Source organism: Papaver somniferum, chromosome 6 (genome assembly GCF_003573695.1).
Source record: "Papaver somniferum cultivar HN1 chromosome 6, ASM357369v1, whole genome shotgun sequence".
NCBI classification, from domain to species: domain Eukaryota; kingdom Viridiplantae; phylum Streptophyta; class Magnoliopsida; order Ranunculales; family Papaveraceae; genus Papaver; species Papaver somniferum.
The window spans coordinates 9,955,705-9,980,237 of NC_039363.1; the positions used below are offsets into that span (position 1 = coordinate 9,955,705).

Below are 24,533 nucleotides of genomic sequence, written 5' to 3' on the forward strand. Positions count from 1 at the left end.
ATCACTTGAAAATTGCTTTGAAGCTAATAGTGTGTGAGACAGCTATTGGCGTCTTCTTAGAATGTTTCAATGATTGAAATGGTAGTTTAGAACAATTAACCATGATTGGATATAACACAGTATGTGTGTACTTGTATGCTAATAGTTGCAAGTTATTCCAAGTTCGTATACCATAGTTGCATACCCGTGTATGTACAGGTTGGTTAATGAAAGTCCGGGAACTTAGTATGTACACCGGTATGCGTACTGGCGTGAGCTTCAACTTCCAAAAATTCAACTGAGTTTGGAAGGTATGTGTACCCGTTCGCATACTGGCGAACCCAAACTTAGTCCGGCCACTTAGGTATGTGTACCCGTTTGTATACTTGAGTAGGTTATGTTCTAGAATCGGTTTGTCCATGAACTAATACATTTATATAATAAGGAATGCAATCTTTTGCAAACCGTGACTATATTGTTCATGAATTGATTCGAGTGAATCAAAATCGATTTTTCTTCAATTTTTTCTTGTATACTTCTATGAGAATATAAACAATTGAACAACTCTAGAACTAGTTTCATTTGAGTCATTTGAACTAGTTATGGTTAAGATGAATATGGTTGATATGAAAGTGTTCATATGGCTAACTTCGGTTAATTATTGTTGAGCTAACAAGGTGTACACTTTTAGGTATGGTTACTCATATCTAAATGAAGTCACTTTTCATTTGTGTGTAACAAGCTAAGTTCGATCTAACGATTGAAAGATATTAGCTTGAGTTTGATCAGGTTTTCATCTAACGGTGAATATTGAATGCCTTGTTACCAAGGTAACATTGATTGCAAAACCTGATTTGAAGACTATATAAGGGAGAATTCTAGCAACTGGGAAAATTTATCCTCACATCTCTTGTGTGATACTAGTTTCGACTAGAGTCGATTCTCCTTTAACCTTAGATTTTTTTTCAAAACCCTGTATGTTAACGACTTGAAGACTTCATTGAAATTGTGAAGCCAAACTCAACTATTTTCTCTGTAGTTGCGTGTTCTGATCTTGTTGTATTCTATCGTATTGAGTAATATCTTCTATAAGATTTGCTCGAGATTTAATCTCCGATAGGCAAGATAAAAAGTAGTCACAAACATCTTCGTCTCATCGTTTGTGATTCCACAATATCTTTATTTGCTACTATACGATTAAGATTATTGTGAGGTAATTGATATTACTAGGCTGTTCTTCAGGAATATATATAAGTCTGGTGTATCAATTGGTTCCTGTTCACCTTGATTTATCAAAAGACGCAACAAAACTCATAGGTATTTTTGTGAGGTAGCTAGGGAAATTCCACACCTTTGCTTACGAGAAGACAAATTTATCTATTCAATGGAATTTTCTGTGTGAGACAAATTGGATTATCAAGTCTTCGACTTTGGGTCGTAACAACTCTTAGTTGTGGGTGAGATCAGCTAAGGGAATCAAGTGCACAGAGTCCTGCTGGGATTCAAAGGCGTAAGGAACGCGCCTGTACCTTGATCGGTGTGAGATTGGTTAGGGATCAACTACATTCCAGTCCGAAGTTAACTTGGAGTAGGCTAGTGTCTGTAGCAGCTTAATACAGTGTGGTGTTCAAATCTGGACTAGGTCCCGAGGTTTTTCTGCATTTGTGGTTTCCTCGTTAACAAAACTTCTGGTGTCTATGTTATTTCTTTTTCGCGTTATATTTTCTATAAAATTGAAATATCACAGGTTGTGCATAAGTTCAATCAATTGTAATTCCAACCTTTGGTTGTTGATTGAATTGATTGATACTTGGATATTGGTTTTTGATACCGTCCAAGTTGTTTCTTATAATAATCAAGCTCACGGATTTATATCTGTTTGCTTTGCTGATTACATTAAGAAACAGAGGTATAACTCTTGGATATATTTCTTGATTGAGCTCGCTTTATTAGTTGGTGCTCTCAGAATTATATTGAAGTTATTCCATATAGATTGCCTAAACGAAATATTGGGTGTGGTTGTTAGACCCCCGCTTTTTTAGGTCAAGCTAGCATTTTCCTTGTTTGAATGAACATAATTACCTAAACTAATTAACTATACTAATAGTTAGATTAAATTAATATTTCAATTTAATATTTAAAATTAATGAAGGCATACACCTCCTCCCATTTTCAGGCCATCCTAGGGCTAGGAGTTCCCCATTTTCTTGTCGTAAAAATCTTAAAAACCAAGATATGACTAATATTTACAAATACAACATAGATGTATGTAAGATTTAATACTAGGAATCAAGACTAAGATCTAGTTGTAACACATATTCCAAGGTTATGAATGACGTAAGTTCATCATTTACAACTAGAAACTAGCCATGACTTTTATAAGATAAGAATCAACAATCTCATAGTTTTTTATGTTTTTTTTTATTGTTTAAATACGTTAGAATGATCAAAATTGTGAACACAGAAATGGCGAAGGCATCTTCGTGTCCACAAACAATATTCACAGTGCTGGTAAAACCGATAAAGAGATAAAAATATACATAGAATAACATAAAGAAATGGAAAAAGAAACTCCGAGCCTTCGGGCTCGTCCTCGTTTCGCATCATAAGGATTCTTATAATGATTTAACTGGTGCATAACGTTTAAGTACGAAAATCATAAGTGCAAAATGTAAATGAGACAATGATTTACGTGATTCGGCACTAAGACATACGTCCACTGGGGTTGGTGTTTCACTATGTATTGTAAGGGGTTACAAAGATAGTCGAATAACTTTGAGTGGGGAACGAAGCTAGGAGGGAAATGAATAGAGCTCATACTTATTCTTTACAATTTCTCTCTCCTGAACTATATCTCTCTCTTTCTCAAATTGGTCGACCCCTTCTCCCTTAGTGGGTTGGGGTATTTATAGGCCTTTTCCGTGGATCTCTGTCTTCTGATACAGCTGTCCTTATCGTCTTGGTTACTGCGTCAACCCGATGCTAGCTTTGTTCCGACCCGATGTCTTCCAACGACATTATGTAGAGACGATGATGGGCCTTCTTCTTATCCACAAGGTGTTTGACACGTACCCTATTCCTAGGGTGTTTAATGCGGGTGGTTGGGGCAGCATGCATGTCCTTGACTGATATTGACGCGTATGTCAGCTGCCTTTGCTCCCATCCGTTTGATTTGGATCTTCCTCGGAATGATGGAAAGTCACCTTTTAGATTATCTATGGTACTTCGCGGAGGTTCCTTCATCAGGTGCTCCTTACTCTATCATCGCAAGATCTGCATGAGGATGGGCACGTGGCAGACGAAGATGACGATTGCCCCTTTGGTGTCGCAATGTAGCATCATTGTCTCGATGTTCTTCTGCTTCATGTTGTACATGTGTCTTCTTTATGACACGTGGTCCATTATTGATTATGTGTATACAAAAATAAAACTCAGTTTCAGTTCCTGGAACTACTTATGGCTAGGAAAACTCCTCGGCATAAACTCTCCCCACGACTAAGAGTTCGTTCGTTACTGACCGTAAGTAGTTCATCTAAGACTGGAGGAATTCATCATTTTCCAACCATAAGTTAGTCATTTTTTGTTGTTTTCGGATAGAAAATGATAAATCCAAGACGCAGGGTATTTTACAGCTAGTTCGAATATGATTCCTAGCAATATATGAAACTCGAATTCCATAATGAAATCTCATACTTATTTTAGAATTAATATAAATATATACTCATTCGAAGAATGAATATCAATTTATACTCAATCTAGGATTGAGTATTTTATTTTCTATTTTAAAATGAAAATAAATTAAGGATATACTCAATCTTAAAATTAATAAGTATAAACTTATACTCATTTCCATACATGATACAGACCTTTTACGTTTAAAATGACGAAGATTCCCTGGTTGTTAAGGCATTTATCCTTTTTGATTTACTAATCCTTCATTTTTTGTATTTTTTTTAGAATTCGATCATCTTCATAATTTGCTGGTGAATTCCGAAGGAAAAAAGAAAAGAAAAAGTAACAAATTTTCTTTTCCTTTTTGTTTTTTGATTAAATAGCTGTTAGATTTAGATCAGTTGCGGAGCAAGAGTATTTCTAATATTTACATGAAAGGGTTTCCCCCGATATCTCGTTCTGGACTTTTTGAATTATATGCGGCCCTCTATGAACAAAAAGTACACCCCAATAATAAGATTCACAAATAAAGCATTCACGACCGTTGATTTTCCCCTCGCTGAGTATGGCACAAGCACTTCCGCACTTCTGCACCGCGTCCTGTGTCGGTGTGCCGATTAATCTAGCACATCATAATACTAAGCTGATGTGCTACATCCAGGGTGTGTCATATCACGTGCTATGCTTGAATTTTACCGTGCTGTGTCCCATTTTACACCTCTAAATCATTTATGTGGACAATGTGCAGCCTTAATAATTTGATTCGGAAATAAAGCACTCACGGCCATCGATTCTCCTGCTTGCCGATTATGGCACGAACACTTCCATAATTATCCTATCCATGGCTAACGAATGGTGAAACCCGTGCAAGTCTAATTGTTGTGCCAAAATGGGAAATTGGTTTCTAACTGGAGAATCAACCAGTTCGGTGATAAACGAATATGGTATCTTGTTGGGCCCGTAGTACCTCGCATACGAAGGCCTACCAAAACAGTACTAATTTTAGGGGTGAGCGTTTTATCCGTCACGCGTGGATTTAACCGGGACCAACCGTATTTTGCGGATGGATGCCCGGACCGTTCACTAATGAGTTGGACGCGGATGAGATTTTTGAAATCCAACGGATTACGGATTGGGCCGGATGCAATCTTGAAAATCCGTTGGACATCCATATCCGTTAGATTAAGGGCATTTATATAATTTTTAGAAAATATATAGATAATTTTAGAATTTTTAAGGTCTTTGCTTGGAGTGTTGTCCATGACACTTCTATATTTATATATAAAATGTGTAGGTTATATAAGAAGTCATTTATATTGTTTTAATTTTTTCATTATCAATTTAAACTAACACAAATCCATTGGATTATCCGCACCCAATCCGTTCATCCGTGCATCCATTAGATACAAATCCGTTGGATGTTGGATTGGATGCGGATATCAAATTTGAAATCCGTAGTGGATTGAATTGGATGCGGATGAGGCAAAATCCGGTCCATACCGGGCCATGCTCACCCCTAGTACTATAGTCTAGATAGATTCCAAGAATCTCTTATATGATTTTAAAACCCTAATCAGAGAAATCATTAGATCTGATTAGTCAAACACGACCTAGTCATTATTCTGACCCCTCGTTTCATGCATCATATATACCACTTGCTTTCTCCGATTCACCGACCCAACTCAGATCGTTATAAAATTAGGGTTTCAAATCTGTGTTTTATTATGCATGTTCCTCGTTTATGAGGGTAGTTCAATCACGCAGCTACATGGTTTAACCGTAATCAAGTTCAGTTTAACCATGGTTGATAATATTTAACCCTGGGAAGACCTTCTAAGCAAATACTGAAAGAATTAAACTGAATTTTATAAGTTTTTTTAATTACTTCGAGGAGCTGTTACTCGTGGCAATTTCTCATGTCATTTTGGGAGAGAGAAAAACCTAGTCCGAATCCTAGTTAGTAAATTCGCGAATGATTCGCGAATCATTCGCGAATTTTTCCGTATCACGAATTTTACCGTCTTATTCGCGTACGTTTGCAACTCCGAACCCAAGTCACGTATTATGTGGCATTCCCGAATTATTCGCGAATCGTTCACGAATTTTACGTATCCCGAATGATACGTCCGCTTAAGTCGCCATAAATTCTTTAGCTTTTACTTTTCAAAGACTCCACTTTTTGGGCTTTACTGCCTCCCGAACATACACGACCGAATATTAGACGTGTTGTAATTTTTATGAAACAAAAACGACTGAAGAGATTTGAAGGTGAAGGTGAGAGAGATCTCAAACTCACTAACCAAGCATCTAAACCACCATACGACGTCCTTTTGGATAATTAATGTTGTATATATTATTAATATCATCATATTGAGTTTATTTTTTCCTTAAATAACTCACACATATGCATAAAAATTGGTCTATGACCTTATAAATAAAAATTATTTGTTATATATAGATACCGAATTTTCAGAACCGAACTCACATTTATAAATCGAATTATACACGTACGTATGCCGTTCCAAATTAATGACGAATCACGTCCCGTTGATCGAATTTTGGACCGAATCTGGATTTTACAAAACCGTATAATACTCGTACGTTTGCCGAATCCCGAATTGTTAACTAGGGTCCGAATAGACATCGACTTCCGATACATTTTTTACGAGGATGTGTACGTGACGAAATTAGCCTTGTACTGCCATAATTTTACTACTAATCCAAGGAATTGTCTTAATCACAAAAATTACCCCTTTAATCTCTTCAGGTGACTGTATCCTTGTGGATTCAGAAAAGTCTAAAACTCCATTTATTCCTTTTGGCTAAAAATAGAAAAATAATTAGTGTACCTTAAATGACATTAACGTCCTTTGAGATTCCTGTATCCTCAATCTTGACCGTACGATTTCTAGTGACGGTTCAATAAGCACTATAATTGTGTCTTGCTAAGTGACAAGGAGAGGTTTTATTTGGTGTGATTGGGGTCCGTCCTATCTTATACACCTTGTCTAATTTGCTTTACACTTGTCGTGTCTGATGAGAACAGAAACAAAATCAAAAATATCAAAATATGTGAACAAATTACCATTCATGCGTTCCCATTGACTATTTATGCTTATTTCATAAAAGTCTTGTAATAATTTGTGATTTACTCTTATCTGTCCCGACTCCCGACACAGTGAAGTGATCTGTTACTAGATGTGAATAGGTAAGTAGATACAAATGTCATTAACGTGTATTTGAGACGACATCATAAAATGGGATAACAAATGAAATTAGTATTCTCCAAGTAGGAATTACCTATAGATCCTATTATAGTGTTCTTAGTTAGTGGCAGGTCCACTCACTAAAACCCAGTAACCGGAGGTTCATAATTAAAAGAAAAGAGAAAAATGGACCCAATTTTTTAAGCCCAGATCCTGCACACGTGTGTAACTTATTACGTGCATTTTAAGAATTCCCAAAATAGCCTTCACTATATATAACAGAAATAAAAACAACTTTCCTCAATTTTCTTTTTCTTCTCAGATGCGTTTTCTCTCTCTCTCTCCCTCTCCTCTTCTCTGCTGCTGCCGCTTATGAAGTTTAAACCTAGGGTTTGTGAAGATGTTTAGTGATTTTACAGGTATGTTATTTAATTTTTCTCTAGTTCTTCTCTGTTCTTGTTTTGTTTCTCAACTGAATCATGAAAATTCGATCGATTTCATGATTTTTCACTTTCTTTTTGCGGTTTTGGTAGTTCGATCTCATGATGCGTCTCTTGTTTTCACGTGCTGCTGATTTTTAGACTATGAATCAACAATACATATTTGGTATACTGAAATATACTGCTCTAATCTTGTTTTTTTTTATAGTTTTGGAGATTTTTCTTGTTTGATCCAGAAGTACATATATGGAATACTCAAATAAAAGTGTTTCGATTTTATTTTTTCATAGATTCGTTACTTGTTTTTCACATGCAGCTAAATTTTAGATTATGAATCAGCAGTGCATATATGATGTACTGAAAAATTATGCTTTAATTTTGTTATTTTTGTAGTTTTGGATATTTTTCTTCTTCGATCTAGAAGTATATATATGGAATACTGGAAAAAAAAAGTGTTTCGATTTTGTTTTTTATGGATTCATTACTTGGTTTTCACATGCAGATGATTTTAGTTTCATTTTGGTTGTTTTTTATATGCTTTTGAGTTGCTTTTGTGTATCAATCATCGGTACGTATATGATATACTGGTGGATTTTGATGAAACAAGTTCATATCTAAATAAAAAATCATGTTTTATGTTTATTTCATTAGTAGATCTGATATTTTTATGGTTTTTGGTTTGTTTTTCAGTTTTCTTTTGTGTATTAACCATCAGTACATATATGACGTACTGTTTATTTTTGTGTTTACTATGAATTTATAGATTTTTTTCTTATTTTTTTGCTTTGATACAGGAGTACATATATGGAATACTGAAATATGTGCTTTGATTCGGTTAGATTTTACGGATTCATCACTTCTTCTTGACATTCAGTTAAGTTTTTCTCTACCTGATCAGGTGCGTATTAACTTTGATTCTTCGTTTTTATTTACTTCTTTAAAAAAATGAGTTCGATAGACTTACAAAATGAGTCTTTACAGGGATACCAGGTAACCCTAGATTTGTTAATTTTTAAAGCACCAAATTTGAAATTTTGAAGTTTCGTTCAAAACCCTAATTTTGATTTCCTTGGATGAGCAAATTAGTTCTGAGCTACTAGAGGCATTATATGAGAAATTTCAGTCTGAATGTGCAAAGTTCTCGCAATATCAGGTCAGTTAAGGAATGCGGGACAATTTTCAGGTCTTAACATTACTTTGTTCTCATTTACTTGATTTCCTCTTGGAATCCACTTTGAATAACGATATTTTACCTTGATTTGTTCTTATGGGTATTTTATTTTGCAGTTTGATTTTCTTGCTTCTAGCTAATTTAGGATATCGATCCCGATGCAATAGGATTTCTCGGAATGTACTGCCTTTCTATTGGAGCTTAACAATAATTTTTCTGTTTGACTAGATATTTCCCGGCATATGTTTAAGAATTACACATCATATACCAACTTGAACGAGTTCCCCAAGTTGCATGATGCTAGGTCATGTTTGAGGTGATTCACACTAAGGAAAATGTGGTTTGGGTTCTGATTTAGATGCGATTATTTTCGACTTAGCAGACCATCATTCTCAGATGTGAATGATGAATACAAATACAAAGGGTAATATCCGCCATCAGACGACATTCCATGTACAAAAAACTTTGCTCGCATTTAGAAAAATTTGTAATATTGTAGGTTTAGAAATCATATTATATTGTGTTCATAATTATAGGCATAAATTTGGTGCATATCAAAGCACTTAAATGAATCCTAATTAGAGATTGCATAGGACAGACACAAAAATGACATGAGTTATTGCGAGATAAATTAATCATCTTTTAGATGCCTATATGATAACGATGTTTTACTTGCATTTGATAGTCTGTGTTGCAGCAGAATTGAAATGACAATGGTGTTGATGTAGCTGTTGTAGTTGTGGTTTAAGCTAAGAATATTGTGATGCAGCAAGATAGAAGATTACTGAGAAGATGGAGCTGAAGGCAGTGGTGAATGGTTGACTGCAGAGGTGCTGGTGCTGCAATAAAGTAAAGTGAATTGAGGAGTACTCAGATTCCTAAGTAGTGTAGCAGATGTGTACTCATATTTGTAAGCAGTGTGGCAGATATGTACTCAAATTTGTAAACAGTGTAGCAGATATGTACTCAAATTTGTAAACAGTGTATCAGTTATGTACTCAAATCTATGGTAATATGTTATTTCACACGTACTTAAACAGTGGGGTATATTAGTCATTTCCATGTTTTCAAATAACTTTGGACCTTAGAATAAGAGTAAAATCTAGTTGGACCCTGCTATAAATAACCTTATGGGTTTAGGACCAAACAAGAAATTTTACATTCTCCAACCTAATTCTATTTTTCTTGTTTTGGTAAAATCTTTTCGTTGTGAATTACCAGCTATAAAAAGGTATTATTATTTCCGTCAATTCAAATGCTTATCCAATTATATGCATTCACACAAAATTTTAAGGAATTTCTTTTGAAAATAATTTATGGATTCATGGCATCATGCTTTGTATGCTTAAGAAAGTCAAAAAGGCAGATAACGCCTCAAGTGCACGGTATTATGTTACATATGTTACCTACTGTATAAATTCCGGATTCCTTCTAGTTCAATAGTAATTTCCGTATTAATGGCGTGATTACCCTCTATCGTTATCGTCAATCCTTTTAAGATTATCGTAATCGGTCCTACAATTCAAAGGTACAATTTCGTCAGCCAAATATTCCATGGCAATTCATGTAATTAACCATTAAAACAGAAGCTAATTTGTTATCTGAGAAATGCTTTATTTATAGAATCATCATTAAAAAATGCATTTAATTTCTAGGAAGGATAAATGGAGAAACGATGCAGTGGATCCGAACACACTATAGCTAACGTAAACCACACTCAACACTACCATGCTACATTCCCATCCTCACAATAATACAGGGTTAAAACTTTGATCATGTGGAATGTCTATATAAAATGACTTTGGAATTTTTGTGTTCTTTTCATCGGTAAAGAATTCAGTGTGAGCGAGTTTCAAACTCAGATCAACGATGTCAGCATTCAATAATTTTATTATTGTATGATAATAATACCGTTTTTTGATTAAGTGTTTATTTATCTGATGTTGGGTTAAACATTTTTCGAGCTTTGGTTGCCGGTCTGTCGAACCAAATTTTCAGAAATAATTCTAGGTAAAAACAAGTAAAATTTATACATCTGCTATGATAAAAATATTTGAACTGTGTGCGAACAAATTTTGTACGATTAACTGTTAGGATTTGTGATTTTACTTCTTTTACACTCTTTAAGTTTATTTTCCAATCTCTATTTTTTTTTATTTTTTTCTTGTGCCTAAAAGTGAAATCTGTGGATGACCCCTCCTACAAAATTAGGTGCACTATTTAAGTCCGAAAACAGATTTAAAACGCCAAGTTACAAAACAGAAAATACAGTGTAAGATCTCAACTTTTGGGGCTACTAAACTACAGTACCCGAACAGCACTGTATCATTACCATAGACCCAATAAAAAGAATACAACCACAACTTAAACCGGAAACATAAAACCGATATCCTCCGGTCAGAATTAAATCCGGTAAGTTTTAGCTTCGATATTTCCTATATAAACCCGTCATACCACACTCTCCTCTCCCTCATATTCGTCTTCCACATCTCTCTCTAACAAAACTCTGTCCCTCTCTCTAAAGAAGAAACCCTCTGTCTGTCCCATCTTTATAGATTCAAAGCTCAAAAACACAGAGGTAACAAAATTCCTCATTAAAATTCATTTAAATTATTTTCTTGAATATTAATAATATAATTTTATATTGTGTGAACAAAGAGGAGAGATCTTAAGTTAAAGATGATGAGAAAGAACCAGATCGAAATAACAATGGAACTATTCTGAATTTAAATATTGGATTTAACTTTTTGGAAAATCATTAGGGTTGGTTGCATTAGCTAATTAGGGTTTCAGAAGAGATTTTCTATCTTGTTTAAAATGTTATCAACAGCATAAACTGTGATTTGGTTGCTGCTTGTTGTTTTCCAAACTCTAAAGTGAACAGGTTGCTGTTGTTTCACATGAATCTTGGCAGATAATAGTGTATTTCTAAAGATTTATTTGAATTGTTATTGTTATTTAGGGTTTTTTTTTTTTGATTGTGAATGTTGCAATGTTGGGGTGTTATTGCCCACGTATTATGAGTTAGGGTTGTGTGTTATTAGGTTCCTTTTTGTGGCATTTATTGAATTAAACTTTAGCTGGAGAGATGAGCTAATTGGTCCAGCTTGTCTCTATGTTTTAGTTAGTTACCTGATGAGTTTTAAAATTTTGGGTGGTTTGTGGTTCTTGTTAAAGGTGGTGAGGGTATGAGGGGAGGAAAACCTTCCCGCGGAAAGTGCATCATAAGGATGTGTTTAATCCGTGTTTGTCGGCTTTATTGTACTTGCATCTTCGAGTATATGGGGTTATAATGTAGTTGTGAGTTTCCTATGTTACGTTTTAGCATTTCCCGGGAATGGGGTTTATTAACAATGCTCTTCCTAGGTTAATTATTTATCTATAATTGCTTAATGTTAGAAAGGATAATTTAACAGTTGTCTTGCTATGTTCTGGTATTATTCTTGTTTAAACCGATTGACTTAACATTACGTCTTTAGATTCGTCCATGGTTGTGTAATTAACAACTAATATGAATACATTACTTATGTCCTCCAGTTTTGTAGGTAATTGTACTTAATGACTTAACATTTCTGTTTAATTTGCTATTTTCAGGAAAACAGAAAAGGAAGGGGCAATAATTCTGATTTGGTCAAATTGCAGAATACAGGTGTTGGGCTATTCCACATTTTTGCTCGGGTATGTTTGTTTCTCTTATCTTTGTGTCCTTTCCCTTTATACCCCGTGTTCCTTTAATGAGCAAAGTATGTATTTCTGGCAACTGCAGGAACCGCTGTGTTGTTTAAGTTAAAGAATCCAGTGTCCTAAAGATAGATTTCTATACTTCTGCACCATTGGCATGTTATGCTTATTTTCTGGTGAAAAAAAGCCATCAATCGTGCCTTGGGACATTACTTGGAGATATAGTTTAATTTGTATGCATTTACATATGATATGGGTTCTCGAGGACGACCATTCTTGGATCTTAATGAGCCCCCTGCGGAAGAGGATGAAGAGAGCGACAGCGTCTCATGTGTTCAGCCCAAGAAAACTCTCCCTTCGTTAAATTCACACCCATCTGATTTGTTCATATCGTCCGAAGGTACTCAAAGATTACCTAATAATAACCATGCTTTCTCACATGAACCTTCAGTTTCGGTTTTCCAGCCCTTTGTTAGGCCAAAAGATGTACATAATCATGAAGACCAAGGGAAACAAATGAAAGAGGATCATTTGGGTTCCAAGGTTGCCTCATCCTCTAAGGTGGAAGGATGTGACGAGGAAAGTAAAGAGAAATCACTGCTTGTTCCAGCTAGCACACCCACCAATGCTCAATCTGTTGAAAGGGTGACAAAAGAGAAACCACTACTTGTTCCAGCTAGCACTCCCATCGATGCTCAATCTGTTGAAAGGGAGGAAGGTGAATGGTCTGATGTAGAGGGTTCTGCTGATGCATTCGGTAGCAGTGCAAGTAGCCCTACAAATGATAGATCAAGTACTATTAATGGCGAGACTTCACAGAAACAAGGACTTACTGGGGGAACAGATCTTTCTAGCTCGGATAAGGTTGCTGAGAGTTCCTCACAGGATATCATGCATGCTGTGGTTGCAAAAACCGAAGTGATTGATGCTGCCAAAGAGGTGATAGGACGATCGGAGTCAGAGCTATCTGATAGGGAACACACTGCCAGTAGAAATTCAGATGGCAATAAGAAAGTGGATATGCCTGGGGATGGACCTGATGAGCCGTCAATCACAGTGAAACAAAAAGAGGTTAAGGGAGTTGAAGCAAGTCATGCACTGAAGTGTGCAAATAATCCTGGCAAGAGACAGAGGCTTGATCAACAGACAGAAGCAAGGCTTGGGAGAAAGCGTGCTAGACAGACTATGTTTCTTAATTTTGATGATGTCAAGCAAGCTGGCCCTCCAAAAACTTCGACACCTAGAAGGCAAACATTTTCTTCAGCTCCAGCGACTCGCTCAGTAAAGGAGAGACACAGTATTCCTGCTGAGCGCAGTGAAAGACAGAGTCAACCTGCATTGAAGGATCAGAAGCAAGCAGATACATCTAACAATGAAGCAACCACTCCCATGGATACTGACCCTAAATCTGAATCGAACGGGGAAATGAACTCAGGTCTTCAGCCTCGGTCAAAAAGGTTAAACAGTGGAAATGAATTAGCTGGAGATGGGTATCTACCTCCTGTTTCGAGGCAGGGTCCCTGGAAGCAGTCCACTGATGTGCGGCAACACAGGAACCCACCAATGTTAACTAGGAAACCACCTGTTGTTAATCAGATCCCTTCAGATACAAAATTGGTCAACAAAAAGCTTCCTCCGGTGAAGAAGCAAGTTGCAAATAATGCATACTACTCAGATACATCCGTTGAACGTCTTTTACGTGAAGTGACCAATGAGAAATTTTGGCATCACCCAGGTCTGAATTCTCTTTATATAATAATAATTTTATATCCTCATCGTTTTTTATCCATTATTTGTTAGATGAAGTCCAGTGATAATTAACATTATCCTTCTAGCCTTGCAAGATCTACTTTTTTTGCCATGCATATGTTAAACATGGTAGGTTTGGATAACTAGGTCTGGTTGATGCAGAAACTATTAAACTAGTAAGCCCAAAGAAACCTTTTTATATTAGAAAATCCTTGGCAGTGAGGAAGTGAATAGAGAGTTTAGCATGGTTTAAAACTACTAAAAGTTGTGAGAGTTTCTTGTTCTTTACATTGTTAATTCATTTATATTTCAAGTGGACCTTTGTTCAAGTCAAATACATCAAATAGATATGTATCAGTCTGGATCTCAAAGATTTGTTCACTTGTTTAACCTGACTTATCTGTTACTTAACGTCATTTATAATGTTTGCTTCTGCCAATATATTATATTTTTGGTTCATCTTTCTTATTTTCTTAATGTAATTATCCTGTTGTATCACCAGAGGAGACAGAGCTTCAATGTGTTCCTGGACAGTTTGAATCTGTAGAGGAATACGTCAGAGTATTTGAGCCTTTACTTTTCGAGGAATGCCGAGCCCAGCTGTACAGCACTTGGGAGGAGTCTACTGAAACAATATCCAGAGATGTACACATAATGGTCAAAATTAAAACCGTTGAAAGACGAGAAAGAGGTATTGTAATTAATTAAGATGTCTATTTAGTCTAAAATCTGTCTAGTCATGCAGCTTTCATCGAGAATTACCTTTTGTAGTAAGCTTTAGGTTGATGCAGTATGACACATTCTTGTCTAAGATTTAGCAATTTTGGGCAGTATGTCAATTATCACGTCAAATGACAAATGGGATCTTTTTAAAAAAAAAATTATTTTACAATTTTATAATAGCTGAATGGGATTTTAAGTTTCCTTTGCTTGTCCCTGATAAGTTCATTAATATTTCTGGAGTATAGGATGGTATGATGCAGTAGTTATTCCAGCAAACGAGTGCAAATGGACATTTAAGGAGGGTGATGTTGCAGTTCTTTCATGTCCAAGGCCTGGAACAGGTTAGATTGGATGCAATTATTTTTCTCTGCTTCAATTTATGCTGTAAAGGCTAGTTATGCTTACTTTCTACTGACATTGTTACTTTCGTACAAGTAAAGCAGTCAGGCCTAAAAGGAATAATGCTGGTGAAGATGATCCGGAGGCTGAGATCAGCGGGCGTGTGGCTGGAACAGTCAGGCGACACATACCTATTGATACCCGTGACCCTCTTGGGGCCATCCTTCACTTTTATGTCGGGGATACCTACGACCCTAATAGGTATTTATAAATCACACCTTTTCCTTCAATTCCTATTTTTATATGTCTTCTATATTGCAATTCGTTCCTAATACTTACATCTGCTTAAAACACATTCTAATGCTTCAACCACATTCTAAAAATTTCCAGCAAGGGAGACGAAGATCATGTTTTGAAGAAATTTCAACCTAACGGTATCTGGTATCTTACTGTGCTTGGTACTCTTGCAACTTCGCAGCGTGAATATGTTGCACTTCATGCATTTCGTCGTCTCAATCCGCAGGTAACTACATTATCCTATTTTTGAAAATTTATGATTATTGGTGGTCAAGAATGACTGTCTAATATTGGGTCCAAATTTTTGTCTTATCGTTTTTGCAGATGCAAGCTGCTATTCTTAAGCCTAGTCCAGAACAGTTCCCAAAGTATGAGCAGCCACCTCCTGCCATGCCTGAATGCTTCACCCAAAATTTTGTTGATCACCTGCATAGGTCCTTCAATGGACCCCAATTAGGTGCCATCCAATGGGCCGCAATGCACACAGCTGCTGGTACAAGTAGCGGGTCAGCCAAGAGACAAGATCCATGGCCCTTTACCCTTGTCCAAGGGCCACCAGGGACGGGTAAGACACACACAGTCTGGGGAATGCTAAATGTCATACATCTTGTCCAGTATCAGCATTATTACACTGCGCTACTTAAGAAGCTTGCTCCTGAGAGCTACAAGCAAAACACTGAAAGCAGTTCTGAGAATGTCAGCATAGGATCCATAGATGAAGTTCTCCAAAGTATGGATCAGAACCTATTTCGCACATTGCCGAAACTGTGCCCTAAGCCTAGAATGCTTGTCTGCGCTCCTTCAAATGCGGCAACAGACGAATTGCTGTCGCGTGTTCTTGATCGTGGGTTTATTGATGGCGAAATGAAGGTTTATAGGCCTGATGTTGCTCGAGTGGGTGTCGACACCCAAACGCGAGCTGCTCAGGCAGTTTCTGTTGAGCGAAGGACTGAACAGCTACTGGCCAAAGGACGCGAAGAAGTCATTAGTTGGATGCACCAGTTGAAAGCTCGGGAAGCTCAACTTTCGCAGCAGATAGCTATTCTTCAAAGAGAACTCAGTGTTGCAGCTGTAGCTGGTCGTTCTCAAGGATCTGTAGGTGTTGATCCGGATGTCCTAGTTGCACGAGACCATAATCGCGACCAATTGTTACAAAACCTTGCAGCTGTTGTGGAAGGACGGGACAAAGTTCTGGTGGAGATGTCCCGCCTTCACATTGTAGAAGGGAAGTTTCGTCCTGGTAGCAACTATAATCTCGAGGAAGCTCGTGCAAAGCTGGAAGCTAGTTTTGCAAATGAGGCTGAGATTGTTTTCACAACAGTCAATAGTAGTGGTCGTAAGATATTCTCGCGTCTAGAGCATGGTTTTGACATGTTGGTTATTGATGAGGCAGCTCAGGCTAGTGAAGTAGCCATTCTTCCTCCCCTTGCTCTTAGTGCTGCTCGCTGTGTTCTTGTTGGGGACCCGCAACAACTTCCTGCTACAGTTATCAGCAAGGCGGCAGGGACCTTGTTATACAGTAGAAGTCTATTTGAAAGGTTCCAGCAAGCAGGCTGCCCTACAATGCTATTGTCTGTTCAATATAGGATGCATCCCCAGATCAGGGATTTTCCTTCAAGACATTTTTATCAAGGACGTCTTACTGACAGCGAGAGTGTTGGCAATCTACCTGATGAAGTCTATTACAAGGACCCGTTACTGAGACCTTATGTGTTCTACGACATAACACATGGACGAGAGTCTCACAGAGGTGGATCTGTCTCATACCAGAACATTCATGAAGCACAATTTGTTCTCCGCTTATATGAGCATCTACATAGGACGTTAAAATCTTTAGGTGCGAAGAAGGTCAGTGTTGGTATCATTACCCCTTACAAGCTTCAGTTAAAATGCCTTCAACGTGAGTTTGAAGAGGTTTTGAATTCAGAAGAAGGGAAGGATCTATACATCAATACTGTGGACGCGTTTCAAGGCCAGGAACGTGACGTGATTATCATGTCGTGTGTTCGTGCCTCAACTCATGGCGTGGGCTTTGTTGCTGATATTCGAAGAATGAATGTTGCGCTTACTCGTGCTAGGAGAGCACTTTGGGTAATATTTGACTACATCACTAGTTTTCTTTCCTTCTAATCGGAGAAGCTGCACTTCTGGCGATGATACTAACGTGAATTTGTTTTTGACAGGTTATGGGGAATGCAAATGCGCTGATGCAATGTGATGACTGGGCTGCATTGATCACGGATGCCAAGGGAAGGAACTGTTATCTGGACATGGAATCTCTTCCCAAGGATTTCCTGGCTCTGAAGGGTCCCACTCCTACTCCACATCCTGGCAAGTCATTTGGAAACACAAGGGGGTTAAGGACAGGCAGTTACGGTGGCCCTAGGAATAGACATTTTGACCTGCATTCAGAGTCCAAGTCTGGAACTCCATCAGAAGAGGATGAGTCGAATACACTGTCAATCTCCAGAAACGGAAGTTACAGGAACTTAAAGGTGCCAAATGATAATCTGGTGGATGATTCGGAACCTGTGGGAGCTCGAAATGCCTGGCAATATGGCATCCAAAAGAAGCAAAATTCTGCTGGTTTATTGGGCCGGAGAGATCCATAACTTTGTTGGAGCTTGTGGTGATTTCCCACAAGATTTATCTGCTACCTTGGAGGAGGTGGTTCAATTGACCGAGAACACCATCTTTAACGTTTATACTTTTACAACACTGGTTTTTGAAAGAAGGATTCATGTTCATTTGAAATGAAATTGCAGCTGGGTGACTATGATGAAGTGTGTGCCACCACACCGGAAATGCTTACCATGGATTTGGTGTTTATCAAAGTTGAGTCTGAAGATATATCCGGATTTTACCATTGAGAAGATGTGAGACTGTCCTAAACACTGTTGCAAGGAGACGTCCGAGTGGAATCAATTTGTTGGCGGTCTCTCAGGAGGATGAGTGAGAAGATCAGAAGCAATCTGGTTTGTTCTTTTGGAACAGGACTCGAAGATCTGGATTGGTTTGAATTGCTCTCTCATGGATCATGGTAATGCCTAGGTTCTTAAGGTTTGTGTTGCGCCCGTGAGGTGCATGGCATTTAATTAAGGTTTTTCTGTCTTGATTGGTACATGCAAAACTTTTGTTTGATTGCATGCTTGTGGGCTGTGCAGTGCTGACATATTCCTTCCATTGTTCGGGCTCCCGCTCTTTCCTTGGACAGGCAGTGAACATTGGGGGCAATCGTTTTATGTCAGGACTTTGATCTGCACCTCAAGGTATATGTCATGAAGCTTGTCCATATCCAAGTTTTTGATTATTATTGTACAATCTATGCTCACTGACTTAAAATTTAGGCGGATAGGCTATTATGGAATACACAAGTACTTGTACAGGGTGATCAATTAAACCCAAATCTGTGAACTCTGCCCTCTTGTCCTCTCAAATGTTACTAGCACATACAGTGGTTCTGGACTCTTTTTGTTGGATGGTTTTGAAGGACACATGGTTGTTCAGAAAAGATCTTTGCTCTGAGAAGGAAAAGGTTTAATGCAGCAATGGTTTGAACACCATCTTCCCGTTCAGACTGCTTTTTCTGGAACTCTTATCATATCTGGCAACACAATTTGAGTGAAGAAACTTCCTCAGAGTTATCTACGGCAAAACTCTTATTTTAGGTTCTTTATCACGCATATATATATATATATATATATATATATGTAGGTCTCAATTGTATATATACAAGGGACTGTAAGTTCTTTTATTCAATTTGTCTGCCAAGGGAAAATTTTGTTTTTCTTGTAAATTTCAGGTGATATTGTCTTAGTTGTTTACTTTTACTGAAAATTGCCATCACTAGCCACTATGTTTCAAAGTATGTCCATGGATGTCATATGATCCATATGCACCACTTTAACCCATATTTTTTTCACCATGAGACCCGAATTTGCTTGGTTCTCCAAAACAATTGGGATGTGAACCATTGTTGTTAAGTTGTGAATTGAATAGTGAAACGACAGAGGAGAGAAGGGAGAATCTCATGTTCCCAAGGGAAATGAGAACGAGGAAACGCCCATAACTACGGTGCGTTTGTTTTCTTCTCTTTTCTTGGTATGAGAAATGTCCTATTGTAATTTAGTTATCAGACAATGGGTAACTTGGAATTAAAGTATTAGAGAAAGGGGTAATTTGGAACATCAATAAAACAATTATCAACATATTTAGGAGTAGATTTTATTTGTTTGTTTCAAAACACTTCTACTTCTTGTATAAAAAAAAACGCTATGAATGGTCAGAAGCAAAAATCAATTTCCTAAGTTAAAAGTAAAGTTTGCAAAAGAAAAAAAAGTTCTTCTTAATTTTTTTTAGAAGCCAAGAAATAACTTAGTAAACAACATCCAATACTCCATGTCAATTAGAATTTCAAATTTTCATCAAAAAATAAAATAAAATTAGAATTTCAAATGGGCATCCAGAACTAGAAAGACGAATATGCCCCTCTACCAGCACAAATAAGAAAAGGATCACGTTTTCCCTCACTTAACCTTGTCTTCACGCAACGCAATCAAGTTATCTTCTTTCAACTAGTTTTCAAAATGTCTTCTTACCAAACCCATCAATCCGTCACGTTTGAGATCTGAATTCCACAAAGTTTTGATGGTTGACTAAATTCTCATCTGAAAAAAAAGAAAGAAAAGATAGATAGCTCAGAACAGAAGAACTCTCTGAGAGATTGTCATTCCAAAGAAGAGTTCAAAAAAGTGTCAACTTCATAAGGTAATAGCAACAACTGAACTGTCTTTTTATTAACAAATTCTTGAATATTGAGCTCCCTGGTGGTCAATTTAATGGTGGTGGGGTTGATGTTGAATTTAAGTTTACTTAGTTATCTGAAATAAAGATATTTTCTTTTTAAATTTTCAGTTCCAGAAATTTAATGATGGGTCTGTGAGAAATTTGACGATTGAATTTGAAATTTGTAGATAATCGCGGGTTTAGATCAGTTTATAGCTGTAGATAATGAGTTTTGCAGTCACAAATTTCAACTAAAATGATTTTGGGTCGTGCAGGTAGTTATCATGAGTACAGATGTAGCTCAGGCCAATTCAAATGGAAATGTAAAATTATCTTCATCATCATCATCATCATCTTCATCTAATGAAGAACAGGAAAAGGTAAATTTAATACTTTATTTAAACTATTTTATTCTATTAAGAAACGGGTATGAGTCTTGCTTTTGTTATAATAATTAATAATCATACTTTTTAGAAAAGTCAAGTTCTTGGATTTGTTTGTGTAAATGCAGATTAATGAAGTGAGAAGGTCATTAGGACCATTGAAAGGTGCTTTAGCGGCTTACTGTACCGATGCATCAATTGCTAGATATCTTAGGGCTAGGAACTGGCATGTCAAGAAAGCAACTAAAATGCTAAAGCAAACCTTGAAATGGAGGTCTGAATACAAGCCGGAGGAAATTCGCTGGGTACGTTGTTAGTTGCACTTTGTTTGTACTTTTTTTAGTTGCATTTATGCCGGATTGCGTCATTATACTCGTTATTCATTGCCCGTTTTGAGAATAAAATAAAATGGTAGATCTTTATTGGGGCTTCTCTTGCAATGTAGGAACACATTGCTAATGAAGCTGCGACAGGGAAAATTTACAGATTGAATCAAGTTGACAAGTATGGAAGAACTGTTCTTGTCCTGAGACCTTCTAGCGAGGTTTGATTGAAACAATTTTGTTCTTACTTCTTATCTCTCATTATAAATGATATATGTGAAGTGGGATCCATTGGACTAGTTTTGACTTTTGATAGACCATCTATTTCACACTTTGGAAGCTGATTTTCACCAAGCCAAGTTTTGGCGGTACACATCTTTATCTTTTTTTTGGCGCTTGATATATCTAGCTAGGGTGTCAAGACTCTCAACCATGTAATGTGCTCATTAAAGGAAATTAGATGTAACAAGTCTAGGTTATCCCGATCATCTCGAGTTGATACCTACGCGATGTTTGCTCCAATCTCTCTATTCAACCCAAAATAAGTTTCTTTTTTTTTCCTTCCCTATTCCAAGTTGCATTTTGTTGTTTCCTTGGTTAATTGGATTACTATTTCAACCTGCAGAACTCAAAGTCAACAAAAGGGAAAATTCGGTATTTTGTATATTGCATGGAGAATGCAATTCTGAATCTGGCAGAAAGCCAGGAGCAGATGGTCTGGCTCATTGATTTCCATGGATTCAATATGTCACACATATCTGTGAATGTAACACGAGAGACGGCTATTGTCTTACAAAATCATTACCCAGAGAGGTTGGGTGTTGCAATCCTATATAACCCACCAAAGTTCTTCGAACCCTTTTGGATGGTACGTGTAACTCTTCTTTCTATTGGACTGGAAATGTTTTTACTCGTCGGTTGTTATAGTTCCGTTTAAACATTGACATGATTAATTAACCAATTGTGGATTTGTTCAGCTACGTTAGAAGTTAAACAGATTTTATACTCGGCTAATCATGCAGCTAATGAATGTTTATGATCTTATTATATGATAGTATCCTAAAATTTACATGAAAAATGAAGTTTGTGTATTTGGAAGCATAATAGAAATCTTTTTTTTTTTTGTAGATTGTGAAACCCTTTCTAGAGCCCAAGACTCAGAAAAAGGTGAAGTTTGTATACTCTGACGACCCCAATAGAAAGAAGATAATGGAGGACCTATTCGACATGGATGATCTTGAGTCCTCATTTGGAGGAAACAAACAAGTGTGTTTCAATATTAGTGAGTACTCTGAGAGAATGAAAGAAGAAGAAAAGAAGATGCCTGCATTTTGGTCAACAGAGATCTCCCCTGTCACAGCACAACAACAACCAACCTCAGAACCAACTCCGCCTACTGATCCTGTCAACGTAGTTTCAGATTCGGGTGAGTCCGATAAAGAACAAACCAAGACCACTTCAGCTCGTGAAGTTGAATCAATACATATCTCACCAGAGAACAATTTGCCAGATGTGGTGCATGAGTGTTCCGTCGACGGTGAAAAGCAAGGACATTCTGCTGAAGGGATCAGCAAAATTGATCAAGAAATTATTGAAGTAAAGTGAGCTAATAATGGGTCGGGTGGTCTCAACTCTTTTTAACTGATGTTTGAAAGATAAGCTTTAAAATCAAATTGAGAAGAGAAAAAAAGAAAGAAAGTGTTATTCTCTTTCTGTAGAATTGTCTTGTTTTAGGCATTGTAACAAATCGGCTGTTTGTTCTTGCTTTTTAAAAGTGTGATTTATAACACAATTTGCATTTCTTGGAGATATAAATCTCAATCTCTCAGAATTTCCATCAAGTTCAGCTTCATTTTCTAGATTCAGGCTTGGCCGATCCATTTAAGGCGTATACTTCTAAGAGGCTGTTGCAGTTTTCAAATAGTCATCTGAAATTTTTAACAGATATTACAAGAGATGCTACTACAATCCAGTTTTTCCTGTCAGTTTGAAGCGTCTTTTGAGGTGTGCATCAGAGGCTCCACCACCACCACCATCGCACCAAGCTACACCATCAAATCATCATCGGAGCAACAAGGACACCTACAGGAAGAAAGTTAATTATTATTCATCTCTTTCAGAAAATAAACAAAAAGACAAAAACACTCATGAAAATCAATAAACAAGTGTCAACTGAGAGAGTATGATCAAGAACTTACTATTATTATGAGACGAAATATTATAATGCTGCCTGTCTGATTCCAGATTTTTGACTCTCGGGAGTTCCTCCACATTCCCATACAAAATCCCTCTTCAACCTCCACCCATTTGTTGTATTTTGTTGCCTCCGCCCAATCCAAGAAAAGAAGAAAGACAGTCTTTTCTTTTCTTTTCTTCACTTAAAAATTATTTCTCTCTTCACAAATGAGTAGAGACTAGAGAGACTCACTTATATAGAAACAGGAAGGGGGATTCTCACACTAATTACACAAGGAAGAGAGGTAAAAAAATAGTGGAAATTAAAGCCGAACCTTCCTCAATGGTCCGTCCATCTCTATCAACCTTTTGCATAGTGAAACTCATGCGAACTCTGGTGCATGTCTTGGTGATGCGTCAAATCATGACGGAATCCAACGAAAGTAGACGGTAGGTAGCTCAGTGGTTCATGCATCATGATCAAAGAGTCGCTCCTCTTTTGCCTTTGGCTTTTGCACACTAAGGCATGCATATATGGGGCCATGAGCACATGCCAAGAGATAGTTAATTGCCTAGTACAGGTAATTGATATTGTTGGTGATGCATACATACATTACACTTAAGTCTATTAACAAAAAATCGAAGCCTCAGTGACGGACGACCTGATAGTTTGATGCCGAGTCAAAAATCAAGTCGTATCCAAAAAAATTCAGAGGGGAACACGAGTTTTTGTTTGATACAATCAGCTGGAACTCACAAGAGCTAGTCTCTACTAACTCGGTACGTATATAACACGTTAAAAGGGCTATAGAGATGCTACATGTACTTAAGTTCCGTCAGAGTAATTATGTACATAACGAATCAGCAAGTGATGGTAGATAAGGTTTTAAAATTGTTTCATACTCAAATAGATATGAGAATCGATTCATCTGAAAGTCTAGTCCGCTGGACTTCACTTTGTGCGATTAGGAAATGACAAAGTCCGTGGCATATAACAAAAGAACATGTGTTGAAGTTTGTCGAAATAGGAAAAATCTTGTTTGTCAAAAATGTTTGCATTTCTTTGAGAGATATAAAAGCTGAAATCTCTCAGAATTTCCATTCAAGTTTAGATTCATTTTCTAGATTCACTGTTCTTGGCTGATCCATTTAATGTGTATTTATTTTTAATAGTCTGTGGCAGTTCCCATACAAAATCCCTCTTCAACCCAAAACCGATTTGTATTTTGTTTCAAAACAAGGACAGACTTTTTCTTCTTCTCCAACTCCTGTTGATGAGTAGAGAGACTCTCCCTTATGTAGAAACAGAAATGGGGACTCGCACACTAGTTGGAAATTTATCCGAACCTTCCTCAATTGACGGTGATCCTTTTTCACAGTGAAATGGCTCTGAGGCTTATTAGTTCACAAGTTGGTGCATGTCTTGGTGATGCGTCAAATCATGAAGGAATCTAACGAAGTAGGTACACCTCAGTGGTTCATGCATCATGATAAAAAAATCACTCCTCTTTTGCCTTTGGATTTTTCACATTGAGGCATGCATGGGGACATGAGCACATGCCATGAGATAGATGGAACCATTAGTTATTTGCCTATCTAGGTAATTAACA

General features: G+C 37.1%; 2 protein-coding genes and 1 long non-coding RNA gene across 7 annotated transcripts; 2 read left to right on the plus strand and 1 right to left on the minus strand.

The window, feature by feature from the left end:
* The first annotated feature begins 10,891 nt into the window (after positions 1-10,891).
* On the plus strand, positions 10,892-19,110 carry LOC113286886. 5 transcript variants are annotated; one of them, XM_026535519.1, is made up of 12 exons: positions 10,892-11,046; positions 12,063-12,146; positions 12,235-13,884; positions 14,401-14,589; positions 14,867-14,962; positions 15,062-15,221; positions 15,351-15,483; positions 15,582-17,348; positions 17,441-17,924; positions 18,023-18,317; positions 18,422-18,526; positions 18,605-19,110. In XM_026535519.1, the coding sequence occupies exons 3-9, from the start codon at positions 12,402-12,404 to the stop codon at positions 17,867-17,869; spliced, it is 4,257 nt and encodes a 1,418-aa protein (XP_026391304.1). In that variant the 5' UTR covers positions 10,892-11,046; positions 12,063-12,146; positions 12,235-12,401; the 3' UTR covers positions 17,870-17,924; positions 18,023-18,317; positions 18,422-18,526; positions 18,605-19,110. The 5 variants fall into 5 exon arrangements, with proteins under 5 accessions (XP_026391304.1, XP_026391306.1, XP_026391305.1 ...); XM_026535521.1 differs by having other exon boundaries at positions 18,613-19,110; XM_026535520.1 differs by having other exon boundaries at positions 18,023-18,297.
* A 671-nt stretch (positions 19,111-19,781) lies between these two features.
* On the plus strand, positions 19,782-22,563 carry LOC113286887 (phosphatidylinositol transfer protein 3-like). Its single transcript, XM_026535524.1, has 6 exons — positions 19,782-20,024; positions 20,318-20,422; positions 20,554-20,730; positions 20,871-20,969; positions 21,374-21,616; positions 21,877-22,563. The coding sequence occupies exons 2-6, from the start codon at positions 20,327-20,329 to the stop codon at positions 22,351-22,353; spliced, it is 1,092 nt and encodes a 363-aa protein (XP_026391309.1). The 5' UTR covers positions 19,782-20,024; positions 20,318-20,326; the 3' UTR covers positions 22,354-22,563.
* On the minus strand, positions 21,775-23,166 carry LOC113286888. The gene is made up of 2 exons (XR_003329561.1): positions 22,947-23,166; positions 21,775-22,830 (listed from the first exon to the last, which is right to left on the minus strand). It is a non-coding gene; the product is annotated as an uncharacterized LOC113286888 (long non-coding RNA).
* Positions 23,167-24,533: the final 1,367 nt, after the last annotated feature.